Source organism: Centroberyx affinis, unplaced genomic scaffold, assembly GCF_046629955.1.
Source record: "Centroberyx affinis isolate AG114_WGS23_722 - 3 ecotype Tasmania unplaced genomic scaffold, CSIRO-AGI_Caff_v1 ptg003282l_1, whole genome shotgun sequence".
In the NCBI taxonomy this organism is placed as follows: domain Eukaryota; kingdom Metazoa; phylum Chordata; class Actinopteri; order Beryciformes; family Berycidae; genus Centroberyx; species Centroberyx affinis.
In genome coordinates, this window is record NW_027281298.1 from 421,015 (window position 1) to 446,158 (window position 25,144).

Below are 25,144 nucleotides of genomic sequence, written 5' to 3' on the forward strand. Positions count from 1 at the left end.
CACTCACCATGTTTGTTTGCTGTTGGTGTGTTTGTGTGTTTTGGAGCACAGTATGGGGGCACAGAGAAGCGTGTTTACATGTGTGTTTACTTCCCACAGCGAGCCTTGGTCCTTATCCATTTCCCCCATGTGTCTTCACGCTGGTAGATATATGTCATGCCTATGGAGCCGACAATAGTGCTCAGTGATCTTAACACCAACTGTAAGCTTGTTTTCTCTTTAGCCTTGGCCATGACATTTACCACCCTGTCTCCCTGGCGACTGGCCGGAATATCATACCTCTATTATCTCGCATCCCTGGTGTGTGTGTGTGTGTGTGTGTGCGCGTATGTGTGTGTGTGTGCCTGTGCGATCCTTAAATTGTGCCGAGTATGTATCAGAGAAATTTATACCTATGCTTTTACTTGGAAATCCTTTGGTAACATCTGCAAGCTGGTAGGTTGGATGCTGTTATCAGTGTTTGTGTTTGTGTGTGTGTGTGTTTGTGTGTATGTATGAATGTGTCAGGAAGTACAGATTTTGACTGGAGGATTAATCTAAACCCCCTCTTTAGAGGAATTCAGATTGGCAAGAAGGATTATTGAAAGTCGGAGAGATAAAAGGAAGAGGAAAAGTGGATGCAAAGATAGCTCACTTTGGCTCATAACGCCGCACCACAGGCAGGCATGCACAGACTGCAAACACATTTTGTGTTATTACTTTATCTTCCTTGTTAGGTTTTATTTTGCATTGATGCTTTTTGTAATACACCCATTTATTAAAAGTGTGTATATAGATTATTTTCACAGTCCTTAAATCATCTTGGGACTCACCAAAACCATCCTGGTGGCTCAGTATGAAATACCTTCATCAGATCCAAACTCAGTCCAAGTCTGCTGTATTTCTCTCTTCGCAGTTTCCATTTTTATCTGCATTAACTAAAATGAACTAATAAAGCTCTGTTCCCTCCTTAAAAAAATGGAAAATGTGCATTTGTTTACGTGTGTGTGTGTGAGAAAGAGAGAGAGCGAGAGGGAGAGATATTATGTTAAAAAAAGTTTGTCTGTACTGTGCTGCTAATGCCACTATACTTTGTTTGTGATGATTAGAGTAAAGCATTCAAATGTGTGTGTGTGTGTGTGTGTGTGTGTGTGTGTGTGTTTATGTTCCCTCTTGTAGCTCCGTAACCTGAGTATCCTGGACCTGCGGCACATCTCTGAGCTGAACAATGAGACAGTGATGGAGGTGGTGAGGAAATGTCGCAACCTTAGCTCCCTCAACCTCTGCCTCAACTGGAGCATCAATGACAGGTATGTACATACACATCTGGTACACACACACACACACGCACACACACACGCACACACACACACACACACACACACACACACACACACACACACACACACACACACACCCACACACAGAAAATTTGGAGCTAGCCATAATTTGAGCCAATTATGTACAAAATCCAAAAAGTTTTCTTTCCAAATGGTGATGGAAACTACTCTTTGGCATGACCAGTCCAGTCCACACAGACATTTCTGTCACATGTGTGCACATATTCACATACTTTATGGAAACTCACTCAGACATACTGTACAGAGAGACAGGCAGATGGACACTTACATAAAATACGCTGTTCATGCAAGCACACCAACACCGGCAGGGGAATGATGGACATAAGAAGGGACTCTACTACTGTTGTACTGTATGTACAATTTCGGACCATTGGATTAGATTGCAAAGAATGAAAGATAGAAAATTAATAATAAAGCAAGAACTCTTTTTTTCCATCCTTTCTTTGTTCTTGTGGTCTCTCTGGCCATCTTTCTTGCTGTCTTTCTCTCTCTCTCTCTCTCTCTCTTCTCCCTCTCTCTCTCTCTCTCTCTCTCTCTCTCTCTCTCTCCTCTCTCTCTCTCAGCTCTATGGGAGGGGAGGGCCCTCTAGAGGACCTGTATATGAAGGCTAGAGTAAACCATCTCCTCTTTTATTTATTATCTTGTGTTTTATTCATACATTTCTATTTAATCTATTGATTTACAGCTAAGGCTGTGGCTTCTCTGCCGACTGTACTCCCACTCTGGCTTAGGAGTGTTAACACAATATTGAATTTACCATGGTGCATAGCAACAATGGATGCAGCCAAGCTGTGTGTGTGTGTGTGTGTGTGTGTGTGTGTGTGTGTGTGTGTGTGTGTGTGAAATTATTCCTGTATTATTGAGTTTACAGCAGACATGTGGTGGGAAGGTTATGGTAATACCTTACCCGCCTCCTTTCAATCAAAAAACATGGAGGTTGGTGAAATCCTCAGAGGAGCACATGGTGTTATCAACTTCTTCCCTTTATCACACACACACCAACACACACACACACACACACACACACAGTTGATTGATTCGGCTGCATTGATTCCATAATGATATTTGCTGCATTGGTTTTGGGGCAGAAGGTGTATGTGTGTCTGACTGGATTTGTCTGGATCGGCTGTGAGAATATGAGGTTTAGGATGATGTGTGTCTCTGTGTGTGTGTGGTGTGTGTGTGTCTGTGTGTGTGGGAGATAAAGGAAGGATGTTGTGTGTGCATGAGAGCGCAGGTGTGCTGTTGGCTTATGTGGAAAAATAAAGGGGTGAAGCAGAGGCGAGAGAGAGAAAGGCCCAGGTGGACAGACATAGCCATCATAGTCTTACTTTTTACATGCTCGCTGCTCTGATGCTGCACTGTTCCACCCCGAGAGGAGAGGTTTTGCAAATCCAGCAAGACTAATGCAGAGCTGTTTGCTCTGCCCTGCCTCCTGGCTCCGTAGACCTGCATGTGTACTGTGTACTTGCTGACTGCTCAAGGACTCACAGAGCAAATAAAAGCCTCCAGTCATAAGCTGCTTTACTGTTACACTTTACAGTCACACAGCCCAGAGTGGAGAGGAGGGGGGTTGATTTAAAGGAGGGAGGGAGTGAGAGGTGGTCGCAGTGTGGAGGAGGAGGTGTGTGTGTGTGGATGCAAGTGTATGTATGTGTGTGTGTGTGTGTGTGTGAGAGAGAGAGAGAGAGGAGGGGGGGGATCTTATTTAAAGAGGTAAGATTTAAAGACAGATTTTAAGACAGTTTCAAAGACGGAGGGTTGGAGGTGGTGGGAGTATGGAGACTGAGGTGTGTGTGTCCTGTGTGTCCTGTGTGTGTGTGTGTGTGTGTTTGTGTGTGTGGGAGAGAGAGACTTGCAATTTTCACGTTCTTTAGCAGAGCCTCTCACAACACAACAGAGGAAAAAGTAAGTAAAAAAACACCTTAAAAATTCACCAACTCCCTCTCCCACCCACATGCTTGCACACACACCAATATGAGCACGGACAGACACACTTAGACACACACACGCACACACACACACACACACTCTTTACCTGCTTGTTGGAAGTTCACAGTGAAAACCAGAACAGCTTTACCCCCCCAGCATTACCGCTCTCAGGGTTGGAGCTGGGTCAGAAGCTTGTGTATGTGTGTGTGTGTGTGTGTGTGTGTGTGTGTGTTTCAAACTGATGACAGTGTGTTGTGAACAGGTAAACAGGTAGAGGAAATGACCCCTTATTTCTTGGATCAATTTGTCCCCCGACAAGGGGCCATCAGAGAGATAGAGCACAGTGGGAGGTAAAGTACTCTGGTCATTTTCCTTCCTCTCTTCTCTCACTCTCTCGCCATCTCTTCTTCTATCTCATCTTGAAAAAAAAAAATAAAACACCGTCTCTTCTGGCTTCCCTCCATCTTCCTCAGTAATAGCAGAAAAAAACAGCGTCTTGGTGTTAGAAACCAAGGAGCTGGCCTGGGAAAAAATGATGACCAAATGCGGACTTCGCATCGTCACAGTCAGACAGGCAGATTGTGACAGCAGGACGGCCGTTTTTGGTCACCGTCATTTCTTGGGGAGCGAGGTTGCGATGAGCTCTAGGTAGGTCGCATCAGCCCCGTTATTTCTCTATATCTTCTCCAGCGAGATGATGGGAGACGAAACGGGGATTGCGATTTTCAAATGTCACAGTGTTTGAAAACGGGGAGCGAGCCATGATCAAAGTGGAACGGCGGAGCAAATGGCAGCGCTCGCTTTTTAGAACAAAGTGGAGAACAGAGTGTCAAAGTTAAACGGTTTTCTTTTATTCTTGCTGCTCTGTGTCTTTTTTTCCCCCCCGTCTTGCAGAATCAAGGGGAGTCTACATCTTTGTGTTCGTGTGTGTGTGTATTTGTGGTTTTGTTACCATTTTGTGTCTGTGTTTGTCTATCAATATTTAAAAAAAGTTTGTACACCTCTGTTTTGCTCCACTTTCACAGTGTGCAGTGTGCATGAATTTAAAAGTATTATTTGTACACACGTTTTCGCAACTTTGTACTTTTTGTGGGGAGGAGAAAAAAAATCCAGAGGTTTTGGTCACCAAGCATTCAACATGGATTTATTGGCATTTCATGTTTTGAGACCACTGTGTGTCAGAGTGTGTGTGTGTGCGTGTGTGTGTGTGTGTGTGTGTGTGTGTGTGTGTGTGTGTGTGTGTGTGTGTGTGTGCGTGTGCGGTTGTAAGAAGTGTGGTGAGCAGTGAGTGAAACCTCAGCGGTTTTGGTCAAAGCAAAGAGTCAGCATCTATTCTGCTAACATTAACCCTGACACTGGACACAAGGCTCGTGTTCAGATGCCTTGGTTTGAGTGTGTGTGTTTTCTGTGTGTCAGTCTATGCTTGTGTGTGTGTGTGTGTGTGTGTGTGTGTGTGTGTTTTTGTGAGCAAGCTCTGGTCATTTGGCCTTTGGTCTATGCTGAAAGCAGATGCATGGAGTAAGTGAGTCATTTCTTTTATGGGATCTGTATTGTTGGAACTTGGGCATTTCCCAAACCCCCTGGCCCCTCTCTCTCTCTCTCTCTCTCTCTCTCTCTCTCTCTCTCTCTCTCTCTCTCTCTCTCTCTCTCTCTCTCTTCTCTCTCCCTCTTTCTTCATCTCTCACTCTTTCCAACAGCTTCATTTAAAACAGGGAAATCAATATTCAGTTGCCCCCACCCTTTTTCCTTGCTTCTTTCTTCAGGCCAACATTCCCTGCATATCTCCATCACTTATGAGCATCACAAATCACAGCCCAAATTGGCTGTTCTACATTTTTGTCCTCTCTCATAGAAATCAAACTAGATGAGGGATGACCGGGGGCCCCCTCTGACTTTCAGGAGCTTTTTAATAACGCGGGGAATAATTGGAGAGACATTCTCCCAGAAACGCGCCTTCCTCTAAAACTGGGCGTTTGGATTTGGAGGCTTATGAGGAGTGAATCTCACACTGGAAGCTTATTCCAAGTTGCCTCCATTGCAGCCAGCTGGCAGAAATCACAGTGCCTGCAGAAGAGTTTAACCCTAAAGCCAAATGATTATGTGATACATCAGTCTGATCGATGACGTATCGCACAGCCATTGGTTGCACTGCCTTGCTTGGTTGCAGCCTAGGTGACCTGGAATGCGGCCTGTGGGGTTGAGAGGAACTTTTTGTTTTTCTGCCTTTATCCCTCATGCACTTTTGACTTAAATGGGTTCCTACAAGAAAAGAAAAATTACAAAATTGGAGTTTTCTGCAGGTTACAAATGCTTTCACTGACTAGGAGCTGAGTTCAATCATAGAGGTTCATCTCTGTTCAAGAAAGCAGGAGACAAAGTGAGCAATTCGCTCAGAGAAGAGGTCATTTTAGGTGTCTACATCCATTGTATAACCTGAACTCAGTACCTCACATAGGTTTCCTCCAGCCAACTATTTTTAGGCTCCTCTTTTTTCTTTTGGTTCAGTTGGATGTTTTCTAAATGCCATGGAAAATGTCAGCAGCGCCCGAACCAGGGACAGACAGACATTTGTCCTTGTCTAGTTTCTCCTCCACCTGTCTCTCCAGATTTGAGGAGAGGTGCTGAGGGGCCTTCCGCTGTCCTTGTCACTTCTCTTTCCAATTCTTCTCTATTCGCATGTGCAGCACCGGGCCTCCAATATCTGAGCTGCACTACCACAACTAAGAATTTCACACTTCTTTTCTCGCCTGCCAGTGTAGCAGTCAAAGCAAGGCCCTGCACTGTACTCGCATGATTTGTAAATTAAAAACCCAGGTCCTTTTTTATTTACTCAGGCCTGGCTTGTTGGAGCAGATTGGCTGTCAGCAGAGATTAGAGTCCTGCTTAGTAGAGTGAATACACAAGGAGAGCTAGTGTTGCTCCGTTGTCAGACGTGATGGGAAGAAAAGGTGCGGGAAAAGCCAACGAGGTGTGATGGAGGCAGAGTGATTAGGTACGGCAGATGCACACGTATGCATGTAGCAGATTTTCTCTTCCTCTCTCTCTCTCTCTCTCTCTCTCTGTTCTGTCTTTCATCTCCCTCTCCCTTCTTCAGGCTCTTACTCGTTCCCCTTCCCTCTCTTTGTTCTGTCTCTCTTTCTTTTTCACACTCCATCTCTCTCTCGTTTTCTCCCTCCCTCCAGTTGTCTCTCTGTGTTTCTTCCTCTGTATCTCACTGTCTCTCTCTTACTCTCTCTCTCTCTCTCTCTCTCTCTCTCTCTCTCTATTACACACACAAACACAGAGGTGATTATTTCTGGCAGGTTGGGTGTGAAAGTGTGCTATGATAAACATGCTGCCGTGGTTATTAATTTTGAGTAATGGCAGCGTCAAACTCCAGCGCCTTGATAAGTATCGGCGATGGAAGAACATTTGTGGCACGGCGCAGAGACACAATGAAGGCAAGCAGCTGGAGCTTATAGGCTACAGCAGCATGATAGCTGCTGTTGTATTCAGGCACCGATCCAAGGCCAGCAGCGTCCTGCGCCCCTCTGCATATCCTCTGAAAAGTCTGACTGTTTAAAGTCAGATCAAGACTAAAATATGTGTGTGTGTTCCCGGCATAAGCATTTTAACCAAATTTTTTGCGTAGTGTTTGTATGATTAAGTGCTTTTTTTTTTCATTCATTTTATTTGCATTCCCTACACTTGAGTAATAGTCTGATATTTTGTTGATCTCTCCATTTGTCCCTCTTGACAGTACAGTACACAGGGGCTTGAACCCACGCCACCCTGCTGCCCCGGAGGTTTTAGTTTGATTGGAGTGCTCTCATGTCGGGAAGTCATAAGATTTGATTTACGGCGCACTGTCGCTGTTGACAGTTAAAAGGCAGTTGAATTTAACGGGGCATTAAGTAATCTATGACTTTTATCAACCTTTTTCGGTGATCAAGGAATTGCAGCAACGTCAACAGGTCTCTGGCACAGGTTACAGCGGCCTGTAATTGGGACTTGAACCTGGGTTTGAGGGTTTGGGGTTTCTGGGGGTTGTGGGCGGATTCGTTGAGTCATTGGTATTGATCAACAACCCTATTAAACTGCAATTTTGTCATGGTCATTTTGTGGTATGGTGCAGTAAAAATGATACTATTTTTTAAAGTTTTAAATGTTGCAATGTTGGATACTTGGTTACTTCATGGTGATGCGTGGGAAATTATTCCTCTCTTCAGTGTATTCAAATAATGCTAGACTTGATGTTGTTTCAGTTGTGTCTGTATATACTGTATGTATGTAGGCTATATTTTTATAGATTTTTCATTTAGACTCAGTATCGTAGCATTAACTACTGTCATACTCTTCTCTATAACCAATGAGGCAAGCATTGTCTTAACTTGCTACTGCAACATTAGCTGACTATTATACTCCCATCCTATTATCATATTATTACCATCCTATTTGCTGCATATCCTATGCAGCAAATATGCCACACAGCTGATTACTAAAGGGTATAACCTCTTAAACATATTGTGTAGGCTGCATTTCCAACTTCTTTCTCTGTTCAGTTTGCACAGGCAGAGCGAGACTTGAAGGAGCACCAACTGTCCGACCAAAACCACGCACTGCTTCACAGGTCGTTCTAGTTCACTAACAGGCTTTCAGTGCTTGACAGCATTAAATCTTCGTGTTTTATAAGTTGCGCTGATGAGAAACGCCAGGCTTGAATGCCAGCTGAGAGTATCACTGCACTCGAAATAAATCTAAAACAAAAATATATCCGGGCAGCTGTTAATTTACCTTGTGGGCTGCCCAAATGTAATCATTATATTGGTAACCCTGCGTTTCACAGCTGTGGAACCGCATAAGGGACGGGCCTTGGAGCGCTGCTATCTCACAAATGAGTCATGAGTCTGACGCTGAAATTTAGCAAAAATCCATAATAACTAAATTGTTGACCCATGACAACAAAATTGCTGGTTCCGCTTTGACCAAATACATTTTTCTCGTAATTTAATTTTCTCTGCATATAAGTTTACCCTCTGTCCTGCTAGTCTGCGCGATTGATGATTATTTTAGCCAATTACCAGTCCAGCCGATAAGAGAAGAGACAGTAACAAGGCCGTTGAAGGCAAACGAGAATATGATTTAATAACATGCCATTTAATTTTGTGCAGTGATGCCACAATGTATGTAGATACCATGCATCTTCAAACAGAAAGCCTGTGTTGAGACTGAGGCTGCTCTCATTTTATTTTCTCTCTGATCTTATTTAATGTCTTTGTTTTTGAGATTTGATCTCATATTTTATGCTGTTATCCAATTCCCTAATACCCATCTTTAGATATACAGTACTGTAAAAGTCTTAGGCACCCTAGATTTTTTATATAAATTTCTTAGAAGACTTTTATGTTTATTTGTTTTCTGCATTAGTGTGTCAGTAGACTGCTGTTTATTATACATTTCTGATATTCAGAAACTGTTAATTTCATTGGTTTTGAAAGCATCTTCGCTTTATGGATTTCTTTGACATATGCCTAAGACTTTTGCACAGTACTGTATTTTTTGTTATCAATTCCACTCTGAAGTTTAGATTTTTGCTGAATGGAATTTTCTCTCACTGCCACAATTTGTGTGTGGGGTCAGACTTTTTTGTGTCTAAATTTATCTTTTTTGTGAGAATAAACAGAATATAAAAAAAAAATCCTCAGTACCACAGTTTTCCTGTTGTTCACAACTTCAGTATTCTGACTTGTTTTTTTCCACTTACAATTAATTTCACTCAGTCAGAGAGAGAAAAGACATTCTGACCTCTTCTCCTAGACCTTTCCCCCTTGCACCAGCAACATTATCATTACTGTCATTTAATGTGATAATTATTCCAGCATTCATTTGAGCTTGGTCAGGCCCGCACATTAACAGAGCAGGCTGTTTCAGTTTACCGCCCCAAAAAGTCAGTGTGTGTCAGTGCATGCCTGTCTGTGCAGACCTTCCTCAGTCTGTAGGCAAACTTTAGCGTACATCTATGTATGCACGTATTTATGGGTGCTCACTGGTACATGTGGCCGCGAGGCTCTGTGTCCGTCTCTCCTCAGGGAGCCTCTCCAGCTCTCTCCCCCCAGAGAGAGGCCCTTACAGCGGGCCGCGTGTGTTCAGCCTGCAGCTGGATCCATGGGGTCATGTGTAAAAGTGATTTGAGTCGGTCAGAATCAGTGTGTCCGCTGAGCAAATAGGTAATGTAATCACACAGAAACGTTCTCATGAAGTGCTCTGCTGGCCAGGAACCAAAGCACCGGATTGAGGACTGTGATGCTTCCTCTGTGGAAGCGCACGGCCATCAGCGCTGCGTGTTCCCTCCCCGAAGGGAACGGGAGCCTTTCAGCTAACTGTCCCCACAAATTACTTTCAGAACTGTGAATTCTTTGCTTTCACGAGATGTCATAGCTCTTCTCCATGTCCGTTTTACGGCAGATATTAAGTGTCATCTCTGTTTAATTGAGCGCAAAATGGTGTGAGTGAAAGCAAGCTATTAGGATTGAGTCTCACAAAGCTATGCATGGGTGAGAAGTGTTCAGCGATCACAAAGTTCACATTACTAGTTTTCTGTTTCAGTAGGTAGAGCTGTTTTGTGCTCCTGCATAGTTTTAGAATTAATATTTCTGTGTATATGTTGCGGGGGGGGATTGCGGCGGGGTTTGCAGGTGGTGCACAGTAGGATTTGTGGCTTATTATGGTTATCCATACTGAGGGGTCAGAAAGTTGCCAGTATAATCTAAATGGTAAAGAGACCACGGGGCTAGCCTGCCCTTGTTTCACCATGCTGGAGACCTGGCATTTGGCCTCTGGTTGAAGACCAAAGCTATAATTTTCTCGCTGTTCTCTGTGGCTTTTGCAAGACTGGGTCAGATGAATAAAACAAAAGCCATATTCTAAATTATTCTTTTATATGCTTGTCCTTTTATGCCTTATTTCTTTATCATCAAATGTGCACATGTCCTAATGCCCTTGTTCCCAGCCCACCAGCACTTTCTGTAATATTGCTTTGTTCCTTTTTGTATAACTGCGCTGCTTTATTGATATGAACCCTTCCTTCCTCCCTCCCTCGCTGCCTGCCGCCTTCCTTCCTTCCCTTCCTCCCTACCTCCCAATGCTGTCTTCTGTATGCTTTCTTTCGTCTCCCTCTGCCTCCCTCCCTTCCCTCTTTCTTCCCCGCAGCGTTCCCCCATTCCCTCTGAGTCACACTCATTTGTGTGATCGGCTTCTTCTTACCCAATGCACATCCGCTGCCCCACAAATGAGAGCAGGGAGAATGGGAGAGCAAAGGGGAGAGCATGATGCAGGGCCCATGGAGCAGGGTTTAATGAAGCCAGCCTAAATGAATTTACTGCTTTCCATTGAGCTGCTCTGTCCCATGTGGCAGACTAGCACCTCAGCCATTGTGTTTGCGGCCCCCTCTCTGTTCTGCTACCTGTTTGTCTGACGCCACTGTAATTAGCCGCCACTATTGAGGAGAGTAATTGCGTATTAGAGCCATGTTCTGTTAGGGGAGGCTCAAAAGTGAACATTTGTATGCAAATGTTCAATGGAGTCAGGCCTAGATTAAGAAAATTACCCAGGGTTTTGAGAGAGAGAGTGAGAGAGAGAGAGAGTGAGAGAGAGCGAGAGAGAGAGAGAAAGAAAGAGGGAGGCCATTTTCTACCAAAGAAGAAGAAAGGAAATTATTGGTATCGCAGCAGGCTGAAGGGATGCAGGGGGATGCGTGGCTGTTTGGATATTTGTGTGTATGTTATTCTCCAGGGAGAGGCGTAGAGAAAGTTTATGCTGCGTGGCTGATTTAGTATTTCAAATTGGTATTTTAAACAGAGCGCTCTGATGGGACTTGAATAAGGAAGTTAATTGGAGTTATTAGCTGCTATTGTTGCTCACCTGGTTTATATTATGAGCTCCTAGGGATAAACACCGTCATTCATCTTCTGTGTGTTTGTATGCATGTGCTTGTGTCTGTGTGTGTGTAGCCTATGAAAAACCTGCACTTGTCAACTCCTTGCTTGCTGGCAGTAGCTTCAGTCGTGTTACTGAAGAGGCTGAGCCAGTAGAGAGCAGTAGTGGCAGCACACACAGGTAAAAAGTTTGTATGCCTGACTTCTGATGTCCCATCATGCAGTGCTCCTTCATTGTCCTGCTGATCCACGCTAAGTAAGTTTTATTCAGTGTATTCTGCTGTTGTACACATCTCTCTGTGTGTATACGTGCAAACATGCGTTTACTATTGATACTCAGCACACGATCCCACTGGCCAAGGACTTTGAAAACACACACACACACACACACACACACACACACACACACACACACACTTTCATATCTCCTCCCGTTCTCTCTCCAGCCTAACCTGCTCAGGCTGTGGCATATGGCCTGTCTGTTTTGATCATAGGGCCAACTTCTGAACCTCCGATTTAATGTTCAGCTGGAACGGAGCGATGCATAAACACTCTCCAGACGCCCCCTGGAACTTCTGCGTTCCTCCTGGAAACTTAAACTTTCTAATTTTGTTTCAGTCCCAACTCATTTGATACTGAGAATTCCCCTCTTCTCTCAGTGAGCAGATGACCGATGCAGAGAGTGAAAACTGTGTATCTGTGGTGTATGTGTGATGTGCGTGCGTGCCTCCGTGCATTCCTGTGTGGGCGTTCGTGTGCACGCACATGTGAGTTTGCATTTATCCAAGCTCATAATATATGTGTTTTTCTTGTGTTCTCGAGTGCTTGTCATGTCTGAGGTTTCTTTGCATAGATGCGGTGGTGGACACGGCTTGACTTTCCAGGCCAAACACATCACTGAGCTTCAGTACCGATCTCCATGCACTCCTACTGCTTTCTGATGAGTCACTGGGTAAATAGTCCATTTAGACAAAATTTAATATTGTGCAGTTGATTCTTCAGGTTCAGGCGCCCAGGTTTCATGTTTAGGTTGACAGAGAGTCAACCTTTTTGTGGGAAACTGTAGCAGAAATTTTCAATTGCCTCTCTCCATAGGGAGCTCAAACTGGTCAGTTACAGGGCCCCCCCGCTGGAGCTGGCAGGGATTCAGTGTGACACTTCAGCAGGGCGGATGCTTGTTATCCCAGGAGCTTGAACTCAGGCCTTTCGTCTGAAGGACAGTCTCTCTAATCACTCTCAAATCAGTGTGCCACCATGTCCTTTATGATGAGCTAGAGCTGAGCAATTAATCTGAAAAAAATCTAAATCGCAGTATGAACTATGAACTGCAATTTCCAAATCACAGAGGCTGCAATTAATTGCTTGAGAGACAAGGGCATCCAAAAAGGATTTCTAAACAAGGTGTTTTAGAGCTCCAGGTGATATTTGGTCCATGAATCAAGTATAATATTGATGAAAAACTTTCATCATACTTAAACTCAGTAAATCCTGCACACTGACATCTATTGTTTTTTTTTTTGGTTTTTTTTTGACAGAATCACTTTTCTTTAAACAATTTTAAAGTTCTAAAAAATGTATGACAAGAAAAACTTGTGATAATATGAGTCACAATTACAATATTTTGTCAAATAATCACAATTAGATTATTTGTCAGTATCTTTCAGCCCTATGATGAGCTACTGGGTAGCCTATAATGAATACTGTACACTTGATGGTTGCAGTCGTAGGTTCTGTCATGTTTAAGTTCACTTTTGACAAATTATGAGCGATAAACATCACTGACGTTTAAACATTGACTTTGCCGGACCTGAAGAGGGTTTGGGCTTATCTGATGCTTGGCTCTTATAGCGTGTTAAAGCGCCTATGTTTTTTTTTTTTTTTCTGCTGTCGGAGGTCCTCTTCCATTACCTACTAAGCCTTTGTCAGATTGCGGGGCTGTGAAGCAGTCCCCTATCACCACCGGTAGCAGTGGTTTCCAAGTCCCAGTCTATTCAGCTCACGCCGCCACCCTTCAGAGACTGGTAATAACTATTTGCTCAGGCTTATACATTCTCACCCTCCGTCCCCCCTGCTTACATTTTCTTTTCCCTCCGTTCCTCCCTCCCTCACACCATTCCGACTCCGTGATCCATCTTGCCTTTCCTCCCTCCCTCTCCCTTCCGTTCCCTCCCCTCTCCCTGCCCTCCCCAATTCCTTCCTTCCCTCACCCCCTTTCTCCACCCCTCCATCCTTCTCTGGCTTCATCCTTTCTTCCTTTCGTCAGAGCGATCACTATTTAAACTCCTCCGCTCCGAGGTCCTGTCAGATCCCTTAGAAGCCAAAGACCATTAAAGGAGGTCTCTAGAGCTTAGCCGGTGTATATATGTGGGTGTGCGCGCGTGTTTCTGTGTGTGTGTGTGTGTGTTTCTGTGCGTGTATGTGTAAGTGTGAATTTTGCGTGTATATTTCAGTGTGGAAGAGAAACTGTGTGTTTGTGTGCATATCGGCACTGGGGTAGAGGGTATCTCCTTTTTCATCCTCTGAATCTTCAATAAGAGCATGAACTCTGGGGGGAAATCTATTGGCAGCAGATTCAGAAGATTACGGAAATTCAGCCTAACGGGAGGCAGTAAAAAGGTGGTGGTGGTGTGGTGTGGGGTGGGGAGGGGTTGCAAGAGTTTGCCATAACCCAGAGAGAGTAAAAATATGAATAAAAAGTGTGGCGTCGATCTTTTGACCTTGTGGTATGAGGTTTTACGTCCCTCGTTCGCTCTGCTCAGCCAAATGGGAAAACAACTCAAGCGGTTGCTGAAACACACATAAATGTGCACATGCACACACACACACGATCACGTACACACAGGAGGAGAAGAATGCATGCGCATCCGCATACTGGTCCATAGACATAGATGTATGTGTCTACACATACGCACACAAATCTGCATGCACACACACACACACACACACGCATCCGCAGGCAACCTGCTTTACTTTTCTGTTAATCCGCGAAACACAACCCCGATGAAAGCTATTACAGCCGAAACACTGGTTTTAACATTAAAAGTTTGTCTGTTGTTCTCCAAGAGTAACTGAACTCATTTTTTTTCCTTCTGTTCATTTTGAATCACGCACCTTGGTGGAGCTGCAAGATTTGACAGTTTTTTTTTTTTTTTCCATTCCAATCACAGAAACACAGCAGAGCAGCATAACAGTAACTGGAAGAGTGCTAACGTGCCGTGATCAGTGAATGGATGGTAAAGTCATTGAGTTGTGCTCATTTAGACCAGACTTGGGCAAAATAACAGTTGAACACATTATGCATACCTGAAAAAAATATGGAGCACTGCTTGTACTTGTATTCCACTTTTGAGACTGTTTTTGTGTCTGGTATGATACATCAAACGCACCTGAAATAGCTCAGATATTTGAACCAACACGCCAATATAATGGGAGCCTATTTCTTTCAAGTCCTTTCGTGACAAGAGCAGCAACATGTTTTAATGAGGATGTGAGACTTTGCAGGGTGAGGAATTAATCTCTTAAAAGTTTCGACAGATCCACAGATTGCATTTAATCTTACACTCCTTCCTGACCAGGTGTCTATTTAGAGAGACAGACAGGGAGAGAGAGAGACAGAGAGAGAGAGACAGAGAGAGAACCCTGTTTCATTAGCAGATTGAGGGAGCAGTAATGTGATAGCTGGTTGAGATGGCTACTTAACTCTGATAGGCCATTAGCCATTCATCCCTACTGCACTATTAATGCAAGGTATGGAAAATGCAATCATGCAAATCACCCTTCGATCAGAGCCTTTCATAGAGAAATAAATGCTGACGGCGGGAGGGGGAGAGGGGGTGTTGAGAGAGAGAGAGAGAGAGAGAGAGAGAGGTGGGGTGAGGTTACAGCTTAGATAGAGAGAGACAGACGTGAGGTAGATGTAGAGAGAGTTTGAGGTACATGGAAGGAGTAATTCTCCTCAAGGGAGCGAGAACTGTGTCTCCAGGAGCAGCACTTTGACATTATCAGAGGTTTTTATTCTATCATTCTCTGCTTTCCCTCCTTTCACCCACCTCATATCACTCTTTCTCCTCTCTCGTTTATCAGGGTCTCATCTGCTCAAGTCAAAGATGTCTGTCTTCATGTGTTACGGGTGACATGCCATGGTATGAGGAGGGAGACACGGCACTGCAGCTTGTTGGGGCTCTGGCTCCCTCTGCTCTCTCAGGCTCATCTCAAGCCTTCAGCTTAGCTGTTGGTAGATTATAAATCAGTTTGGGTGTCTAGTTTTTCACCAGTTCTCTACGAGGACTTCATTTTATTTGACATGACTCTAGAGCTTGTAGGATAAATTGGGAAATACAGGACTATTTCAAATAAGTAATATGTATTATGTATCAAAGATGAATATAGTGTTTGATAACCTTATAGCCTTATAATCAATAACATTGAAAATATTACATTGAAAACTGGATGGATTTTTGAGCCATAAAGGGCCAACAGTGCCTACTTTTAAAACTTTTTTTTTTTTAACATAAGGGAAGTACAGATACAGGTAAACTCTTCCATGACTTTCAGGGTTCCAACACAGGTCTGGAAACCACGTATAGAAAATTAAATTCACCCTGAAGAAGGCATACTGCCAAAACATCTTGGTGATGTAAAATAAATATTGTGTATGGAAAGAAGTGTGCAACCTTCATATATCTATTTACTCTGACTTTGGACCGATGGTTTGCACCTTTTTATGGGTGTGTGCTTTACTGATGAATTACTTAGACAATTAAGTTGATCATTTACAAGTATTGAAAAATTGGGAAAGGTTTTGAAAAAAATATTGTTGTGAACTCCAGATAAACATATTACTGCATGTTCAGGATGTGATCAGGCTTAGTTGATAGTCATATTACCCAACCACTATAAGCCTAGATCATAGTTATTACTGGCCAAAATCTTTCAATGGAGCCAATAAATGAAAGTCTGGAAAACATAAAATGTTGAAACCGAAAATGTGTTGGAACCCTGGATCCTACAAATAAGGGCTTATGATTTAATGATGCACTAAAACTCAGTTTAAACCAACGCACGCTATTGTAGGAGCTGCGGTGTGGTGTGGTATGCTCACTTCTTTCTGTTCTGATAATAAAATATACCCACCTCTCTCAAAGGCACATAGGGAGTGTGGATGGTGTGTTTTCACGTTCAAAGTAATCTGCCCATCTACCTAATTATGGTAGATTATAAAACAGCTAAACCTTCAAGTGGACTGGAAAATCCACCCATAAACAGAATTCACAGTCCAAGATCAAAAGGATAACATGTGAATTCTGTTTTAGGGTGGATTTCCTTTTTTTTTTTTGGCTTTAATCCTGCTAGATTTTATGGGATCATTGAGAACATATAGCACCATTTTTGAGAAATATATAGTGATGACTTTGATATCACACTCTCACTGTAAATTTGAGAAATGACATTGATTTCTATGTAATGATGTGCATGGCCTACATTTGATAACATCCAGCACAGATTACTCTTTAGGAATTTAGGGCCTCAAATCTGCCGCTTACATTTCGCCCACTTTTTTTGCATTAGTCCACTTACTTGTAACACACTGGGTGAGACATCGTTCTCCTCCTTGGTTCGTCACTTTGAGTTATTGAACCTGACAGTGAGTTTCCCAAAAATACTTTTACAGCTTCTCGTAAAATACTTCATCAGGCCTCAAAATTGTGGATTAGCATATTCACCTAGGATAGGCTGATGCAGTACACTTTAAATTAATAAGCCACTAACTGTACAACATTTCATGAGAGGGAGAGAGAGAGAGAGAGAGAGAGAGAGAGACATAGAGAGAGAGGGAGAGAGATGGATGCCTTTTTTGCCACCTTGTGAAATATGTAATACATCTTCATTTTAACGGGTGTTGTAAATGTCAGGGCGCAGATCTTCTCTTAATGAAAAGATCACCCTGTGTCCAAAGTTTGACAAATGTATCTGGTTTGAGCTGAAAACTGGAGTCTCGTCTCCCGGTCGCAACAGTTTAGATGAGCGCTAACAGACTCAAGCTGTTGCCTCCTCCTATCCCCCTCCACTGCTGATCAGTTTCAAATTAAATCCTACCGCATCACCTGTTCTCTCTTGCTGCCGATCGTCCTGGATCGGTGAGGTCAGCGGTGAAAAGTTGGGTAGTCGATAACATCAACCTGTAACTTCTTACGGGACTTACAGAATCCCTGGACACAAAACTGGTTCAATTAATCCACAATTAAATCAGTTTCAAATCAGGACTTTGATTGGTAGAGTAATGAGTCTTAGAGATTCGGCCGGGCCCTGAGCATGAAACAAGCTCCTTTCTCATGATCCAAGGTTGCCCATAAATTGTAATTTCCAACTTGGAGGTTTCTCCATATTGCTTCATTGTGCCTGTTTTAAATGCGTGGTCGCTGAGCAGCAGAGCAGCTTCCCATGTCCATAACCAAGCTCCCATCTGTACAGAAATCTGAAATTCAACAGATGCCATTGCATCACTGTTTGACGTTACACCCCATTGTACTGTAAGTGGTTTGGCTGACCCTGAACTCAGAAAAATGTGCTTTTCTGCTATGATCCAAAGGTGCCTCATCAATTATGGTGGCTGCATGGCAGTTTTTCTGTATTGCTTTTCATTCCGTTTTAAATGTGGACCGAGGAGAAGAGCAATCCAAACTCATTTCGTCCACGCAGAGTTGCTGTTACATGATTTGCATAATGTGATGTTTAACCAATCACCGATGTTGTATGAAAAACCTCATATCTCCAGTTTTCATGGTTTTACTGCACTTGAAGTTAAGGCATGTTTCAGGAAGAGCTACTGTTATGTGATTTCAGAAATACATAGTCGTCAGTTGGATAGATTTTTTTGTCCTATGTCCTGAAAAGTTTACTTTGGAGAGGTGTGAGGTTTCCATACAACGCGTGCCGCTATGTGTTCAGAGACTGGAACAAGCAGCGGGGGTTGGATCAAAGCTATATGCGGCACGCTGGGCTGTGATTGTAGAAAGGTTAGCAAGGGTTTGAGGATCTGAGAAGCGTTAGATACTGCAGGCAGCTGTCAATTTGCTCTCAGCTCGCCAGCAAAACCTTTCCCTCTGCTCCTCTTCCCACGGTTTTATGCAAACTTAGAACAATGTTGCTGACATCAATTTACCCCTAAAAGCTGTACCGCGCTGGGCCATTACACAACATGCGCTTTTGACAAAACGTCCCTGGGAGAGTGAGAGGAAAGGGAGAAAATGAAGGGAAAGATGGACAAACTCACTTCTCCCACTTGGAAGAATCAGCATATAGATATAGCGTTGTTTATAGCACAAATGTTCTGTGTTTGTCATTTTGTACAGAGAGAGGGATTGAGAATATAATGGGTTTTTATGTTAAACTCAATCCAGTTGAAGGGGCTGCTCTCTCTTCTGTTTTTTTTCTCTCTCCTTCTATCACTCTATATCTGTCTCATACTGTAACTTCATAACAGGCCTGCCCTTCATAGTTGGGGAAATTAATGGGATGTGAATAATGGATGAGGTCTTAATTGATCAGCCCTCTGCCATGGCCAGATTGTATAGCTGTGTCCCTGGTATTAATACTTTCTGTCAACAAAATCGATACTTTCAACGCAACACAACTTTCAACACAACAGAAACAGATGCTGTGTTTTGACTGAGCCAATATGGATGTTTTGATTTGTGAGTTTAGGGCTAGGTTCAGGGAAACACTTTGTAAAAGAAATTTAGAACAGTTTGTATGCTTTTTATTTGATGGGTGGAGCAAAATAGATTAATGCCCTTCTGCTGTTACAGTAGGTGAACAAACTTATACTTCTACAGCTTTTGCAGGGAAAAGGGTTACAAGAAGACATGTATTTCCTCCCAGTATCTATGTTGCAGTCGTGGTTGGTGGTAGTCCTGGTGATAGTTCAAGCACTAAATCTGTTTTGGAATATTGGATATATTGTTTATTATAGAAACACAAATTCTAAATATCAGAAAGGGGTATTTTGTGGTTTTGGGGGGAATTGGGATACATTACATATTTGTTTTTGTTAATTTCACATATTCTTGGGTAGTACTGCCAATGTTGCGGTGTTGATGGCCGAATATTGCCACAGAGGAAACAGGACATTGAAAACTATCCAGAGATAGAGGGCACAGAAGGCCTCCTGTGGTTCCTATTTATATGACCTGTGGGCGTGTTGTGCTGTTGTTGTTTTCCATAACCCTAGTCTACTTTGTTCTGGCAGGCCTGTTTTTATTTTCAATTTGGAGTGCCTCACCGTGTTTTTTTGCCTGAAAGCTATCCTGCATTACAGCTGCTTTCAAGCATGTTCATCTATCAGAGAGAGAGAGTGGAGGGGGGGGGGGCAAAGAGAAAGAAAGCGTGTGTGAGAGAGAGAAAGAGAGTGAGAGAATGAACAAATGCAGTGACTGCTAATGGCTTTATTGGAATGATACCAGTTATTAATTATTCTACCTCCTCTTATAAAAGACAGGATGAAAAACGAAAGGTTGAGTTAAGGCAGGAGAGCAGCTGCAATCTGTAACATGCTGTCTCGAATAATAGCCGGAAGACAGCTTTAACTGATCGCTGGATGGCCGTTTGCTAATATAAGGGGATGTGTGTATGTGTGCGTGTGTGTGTGTGTGTGTGTGTGTGTGTCAGTGTGCGTTTCCATGCCTGCCTGTGTTTGCATTATCAGGGGATGGTCTGTGTTTATGTGCACATGTGAATGCACCTGTTTGTGTGCCACGTGTATGCGTTCATCAGTAGTGTGTGTGTTTGTGTGTGTGTGTGTGTGGGTGTGTGTGTGTGTGGTGTGTGTGTGCTGTAAATCTAATCATTGTGAGTGTGAGTTAATGTGAGTGGAAGGCTAATATCGTCCATGTCACCAGTCTTCCCTGGGCATGTCAGAGACCAACCTGTCCTGCTCTCTTCCCCGCCAAACTCCATCCATCTCTCTTTTTCTTCCCCTCCCTCTTCTTCACCTGAACAACCTTTGGAAGAAGAAAGTGGGAAATCACAGCAACCCAGAAATCTAGGTTTCATTTTCATGCCTTCATTGTGTCTCTAACAAAGGCCTTCAACTGGAACGCCGGCAACCCAAAAGATTTTTTGTTGCCAGATGGTAGTGTTGCAGCGATTCACCCCTCTCCTTCACAATATAGCCTAAAATGCACTCTAACACCTGCCAACACACACAATATGTGTGCAGATTCAGATATAATCCCTACAAGCTGATTTTATCATCTGAGAATGGTCACCGCTGTCGCAAAACTCTTTTTCTGTAATTCAGAACAGGCGTTCTCTTCCATGTGTTGAATTTGCTTTGTGACCCATAGTCAATGCCAAACCACTGTGAAATGGTAAAAATATATGGCCGTCTATGGGAAATTCCTCCAGTTTTCTTCAGCCGTTTTGGAACTGCTGGGTTTTTGCAGGGCGCTGATGAGATGGTGAGACTATCCAGGGGGAATGGAATGATTACCGCGTCCCTAGATATATCTACTTTCTCTCTGTGATTAACCTCTGGCGGGGCGTGGGGCGTTTTGCTGGTGTGTGTGTGTGTGTAGGTGTCTGGAAGTGAGTGTGTGTGTGTGAGTGTGTGTGCGTGTGTGTGCGCGCGCGCAGGTGATTGGGCCCAGGGCGAAGTTCTAATGGAGCCAAAGGGATGATTACTCTGAAAAGGTCAGATTTGTCTCTGGTGCCTGCAATTAACAAACCGGAGAAAAAGAGAAAGGGACAGAGAGAGAGAGAGAGAGAGAGAGAGAAAGAGAGAGACAGAGAGAGAGAGAGACAGACAACATTATGAGTCCTGAAAATGTTCTAGCTTTTGATGGAGAGGCAAAGCAGAATGCAGAGATAATTTAGATATGGGTACCTAAACATCTAAAAGAGAGAGAGAGAGAGAGAGAGAGATGGAAATAACACAGAAGTATGAAAGAAAGGAGAGATATCGCTGAAATGATTCTCGGTGACTACAGCAACAAATGGTCAGTGTCCTTCAGAAACTCCAAACATTCCTCAAGATTATTTTTTTTTCCTATTTAGCTTCACACATTCTTGAAGATAAAAATATACAGTATGAATAAATAAATAAAAAAATATGAGTTAAAAGCAGGGTTAAAAAGCAGATATTTAGCCCATGTTCAGCCAGGGTGTTCCAGAAGTTATTAGTTTATTATTATGTTTATTAGTTAGATAATTACAAAAAGTACTTAACAGTTTCTAAGACTGGTTTGAGGATCATCTGTCCCTGTGCAGAATGTGTGTCTGGTAGTATTGGTGAGCAAACACAAGAAGACTTATAGTCAGCTAATGATGTCAAGTAAACCATACAGCAATCCATCAAGAGCACGACACTAGGTAGGGAGAGAACGTGTGTGTATTAGAGAGAGAGTAAGTGTGTGTGTGCGCATGTGTGTGTGTGAGTGAGTGAGCTGGGGTGGCTGGTGTAAATGTGTGTAACTGTGTGAATATGAAGCAGGGTGTCACCGGAATAGAGTAAAGGCGCTCGTCGGTCTTTCCCTGGGATAAATAAAGGTTAAAAAATGTGTTTTTGTACATGTTTATTTTGGAAGGGCTGAAAACACTCTATTAGCCCAAAGAGCCAAAGGCAAAGTTAATTAACAGACCTTCTGTCTAGTGTGTGTGTGTGTGTGTGTGTCAGTGTGTATGTGTAAGCTTGCGTCTAGGCTTGAGTCTAAGAAGCCTCCATATTTTGGGTCGTTTGATGTTCTTTTGCAAGGCCTTGGAGATTTGTTGGGCCACAAAAGGATCCTTGTGTGCAGCCAATGGGATCAAAACCACTGGGCCGGATCTGGGAGTCAGCCCCTAGTCACAGACACTGTTTGTTTGATTGTGTGCGCGTGTGTGGTGTGTGTGTGTGTGTGTGTGTGTGTGTGTGTGTGTGTCTGTGACTATGTGTTCTTGTGTGTATATGAGCATGCATTTGTGTGTGTGTACAATATGTGTGAGTATGTGACATGTGCGCACGTGTTTTGTGGGCTTTTTAATGTGTTTTTGAAGTCATTATTCATTGGAACAGCATGTGTCTGGACCCAAGATCCCAGCCTGTGCAGATTTTAGACAGGCTGCGCATCTGATGACGGCCTTTGACTCGTGTTTTTAATCATGTATGAGAATAAAGAAATATTGTTTTGTACTTTTGCGCCTCTTCAGTAGATTGTGACAGATTGTGTTAGGAGTGACACCACTCCACTGAAGATTACAACAGTTCTGACAGGCACCGTGTTTGGAGTCAGGATGCTGATGCCTCAGTGACTGAAACAAGAATAAATTGGACTGGATGGGAGAGAGCGCCGAACTTCAAACCGTAGAGTTGCACTTCAAAAGATCCTACTTCAAATCCTTACTTGTACAAAGTCGTCATTGATGCCGTGTTTAGTCAGTGTATGAAGGATGTCCGAAGTTGTTTCTCTTTGTCGAGAGTGTTTTCTGAAAGAGTTCATCCTGACTGGAAGGTTAGCATGCCGTTGAATATTTAATATGCATTCCTTTTACAAGTTCTCTCCATTTTCTAGTACAAGAGAGGTGAAAGCTAAAATATACACAAGGGTCAAAAAAATCAATCCGTATAACCTGCAGGGTTTTCTGCATTCTGTTTCAGGCAATCAATAAGAGTAATAAGGGGAGATCGGGTGTTTTCGGGTTCAAGTATGTTGCTTTATGTTTACAACGATATTAGAAATTTGTAGATTCTTAATCACCATGAGATTGTGTCAGACAGGTTTAGATTGCCTGGGCCTGGCAGGGAGCGGGGTCAATAAACAAACAACAAACAACCCATGCATCACCTATCAATACACTATTAAATAAAACACCACATCTCCAAAAGTGTTTTTCCTCATGACACAGACTTTTCAGGCTACTGTGTATACCAATTATATATTTTACATTTATTTATTTTTATTTATTTTTTCTCTGCCCCAATAATCTTTAAGTCGTTAACGTATTATTTAGTTTAAATTATGTTTCGGGGCCTTGGAAATACTGCGACTACATGACAGCCGATAGTTTCATACCAAAACTCCAGGCAATAACCCTCAGCTTGAAGACACTAATCTGCATTATTCAGAGGCTCATTTTTAGTCTTTTTTTTTTTTTTTTTTGAGCTCTACACAAATTTGTCTTCTGATTCTGAGGTGGTAAAGCCAGATCTTAGTGGGCTGGTCTGCGGCTGAATGTAGGTCTGGACAGGTAGTGCCGCGCCTCACAGCTGAGGGATTTGTGTTGTCTCCATACTCCTTCCTGACAGCGACTAGCTCATTATTTCCTACCAGCACTTTTGCGAGTGTGTTACAATTCCTTCTCATAGCCATCAGACGCACACACACTCTTACACACACACACGCACACACACAGCGTTAGACCACTTGACCTTGGTTGCTATGACAGCAGCAGTAAAGGCTGCACTGAGGTGTCAGTGTGTCTCTGACGAGTCCCGCAGGCACACCAACCAAGGCCCACCCGTGTTCTGCGTTTGTGTGTATGTGTGTAATGATGATTAATACCTTTGTTTTGAAAGCCAACAGAGAGTTGCTGTGTGTTTGCCTGTGTGTGTGTGTGTGTGTGTGTGTGTGTGTGTGTGTGTGTGTGTGTGCGTGTGTTTGCCTCTGCATGTCAGTGAGCATGTGCTTGCCTCTGTGTGTCTGTGTGAGTGAGTGTGTTTGAGGCTGTTTGTGTGCATCAGTAGTTTCCATGCCTTGTACCCTCCTAGCTGTCACCAGCATGATTGTTGTTTATAGTTTTGACATCTTGCACCTTGTCCCTGTTGTTCATCAACCTCTTTCTGTGCTTTTGTGAAGTTTTTGATTTAGTCTACCGGTCTCATTCATGACTTTGTCTCATCTATTTTCCGTCTTATTTTCAGCCAGGGAGGACAGGTCACGTTGACAGCGAGCATCGTTCTGGTTTTAAAATGTTTTGAAAAGTAGCAAGGCGGTTTCTTCCTCTTAGCCAAATAGCAATTAGGGTGGCACTATGAACCTCTTATAATTGGTTGTTTATCCCTCAACCTTTCAGTTGAAAATGCACTCTACCTGTAGGATTTTCTCATTAATATGTTGCTGTAAAATTGGTCATGATGGCATATTCTAATTACTCAGCAAAGAAAAAAAAGCCACTATAACACACAGTATCCTAAACAATTTGCTTCAGGCTTTCATTTGGCTTAATGTGGGAGTTCTCTGGGTTGATTCACCGTGAAAATTTTGTATCATAGACATACTACTTCAATATTTTTATTTATTTATTTTTGTTAATGTCTGTTATTACCTTTCTTACTATTTGTTCCCCGACCTTCACCTCTATTCTTTGCTGCAATAATGATCCAATTTCCCTCCTGGGGATCAATAACATTAATCTTCTAAAACTCCTTGCTATTAAACGGTAGACTGCAAAGTTACACATCAAAAGCAGTTGTAGAGAACAGCAGGTAGTTGGTTGTTTTATTGCAGTTAATTTGTCAGTGATGTTTTTTGGCATAATCCTACATGGTTTACCTTAAATGTTTATTAGATCAGAAACGGAGAGAAAAAAAATCTCTAATTTGTTCCTCATTTATGACTTATTATTTTGCACATTTGTGGATTGTTTTGAGTATGCCTTGTTTTAATCAGCCTCTTCTGTTAGCAGTGTAGGCTCCACACTAAACTGTGTCTCTTGCCACATTTAGAACTTTTTGTGCATGCACACACATACGCTCAAACATAAAGCAGCGACTACTGGAAGTCGTATATCTCTGACATGAAAACATTACCAATTTATATATGTGCCACTATTAACTAAATTTTTAGTAATAAGAGATGCTGTACTGTTCTATACAAGGTGTAATAATTAATGTTCTCAAAACTGCTTTTTCTTCATAATTGGCTGCTGTTGTTTTTTATTTATTTATTATTAATTTACCGCCTAAAGATGAAACATCCACTTTGA

The 25,144-nt window shown here is 42.8% G+C and overlaps 1 protein-coding gene across 1 annotated transcript in view; it reads left to right on the forward strand.

Moving 5' to 3' along the window:
- fbxl17 (F-box and leucine-rich repeat protein 17) overlaps positions 1 to 25,144 on the forward strand; it is a gene marked incomplete at its 3' end in the record, with an annotated part of 145,591 nt that overhangs the window by 80,929 nt on the left and 39,518 nt on the right. The window contains exon 8 of the mRNA XM_071538508.1: positions 1,159 to 1,289. Within this exon, the coding sequence (XP_071394609.1) occupies positions 1,159 to 1,289 (131 nt within the window). The remainder of the gene's footprint in view (positions 1 to 1,158; positions 1,290 to 25,144) is intronic.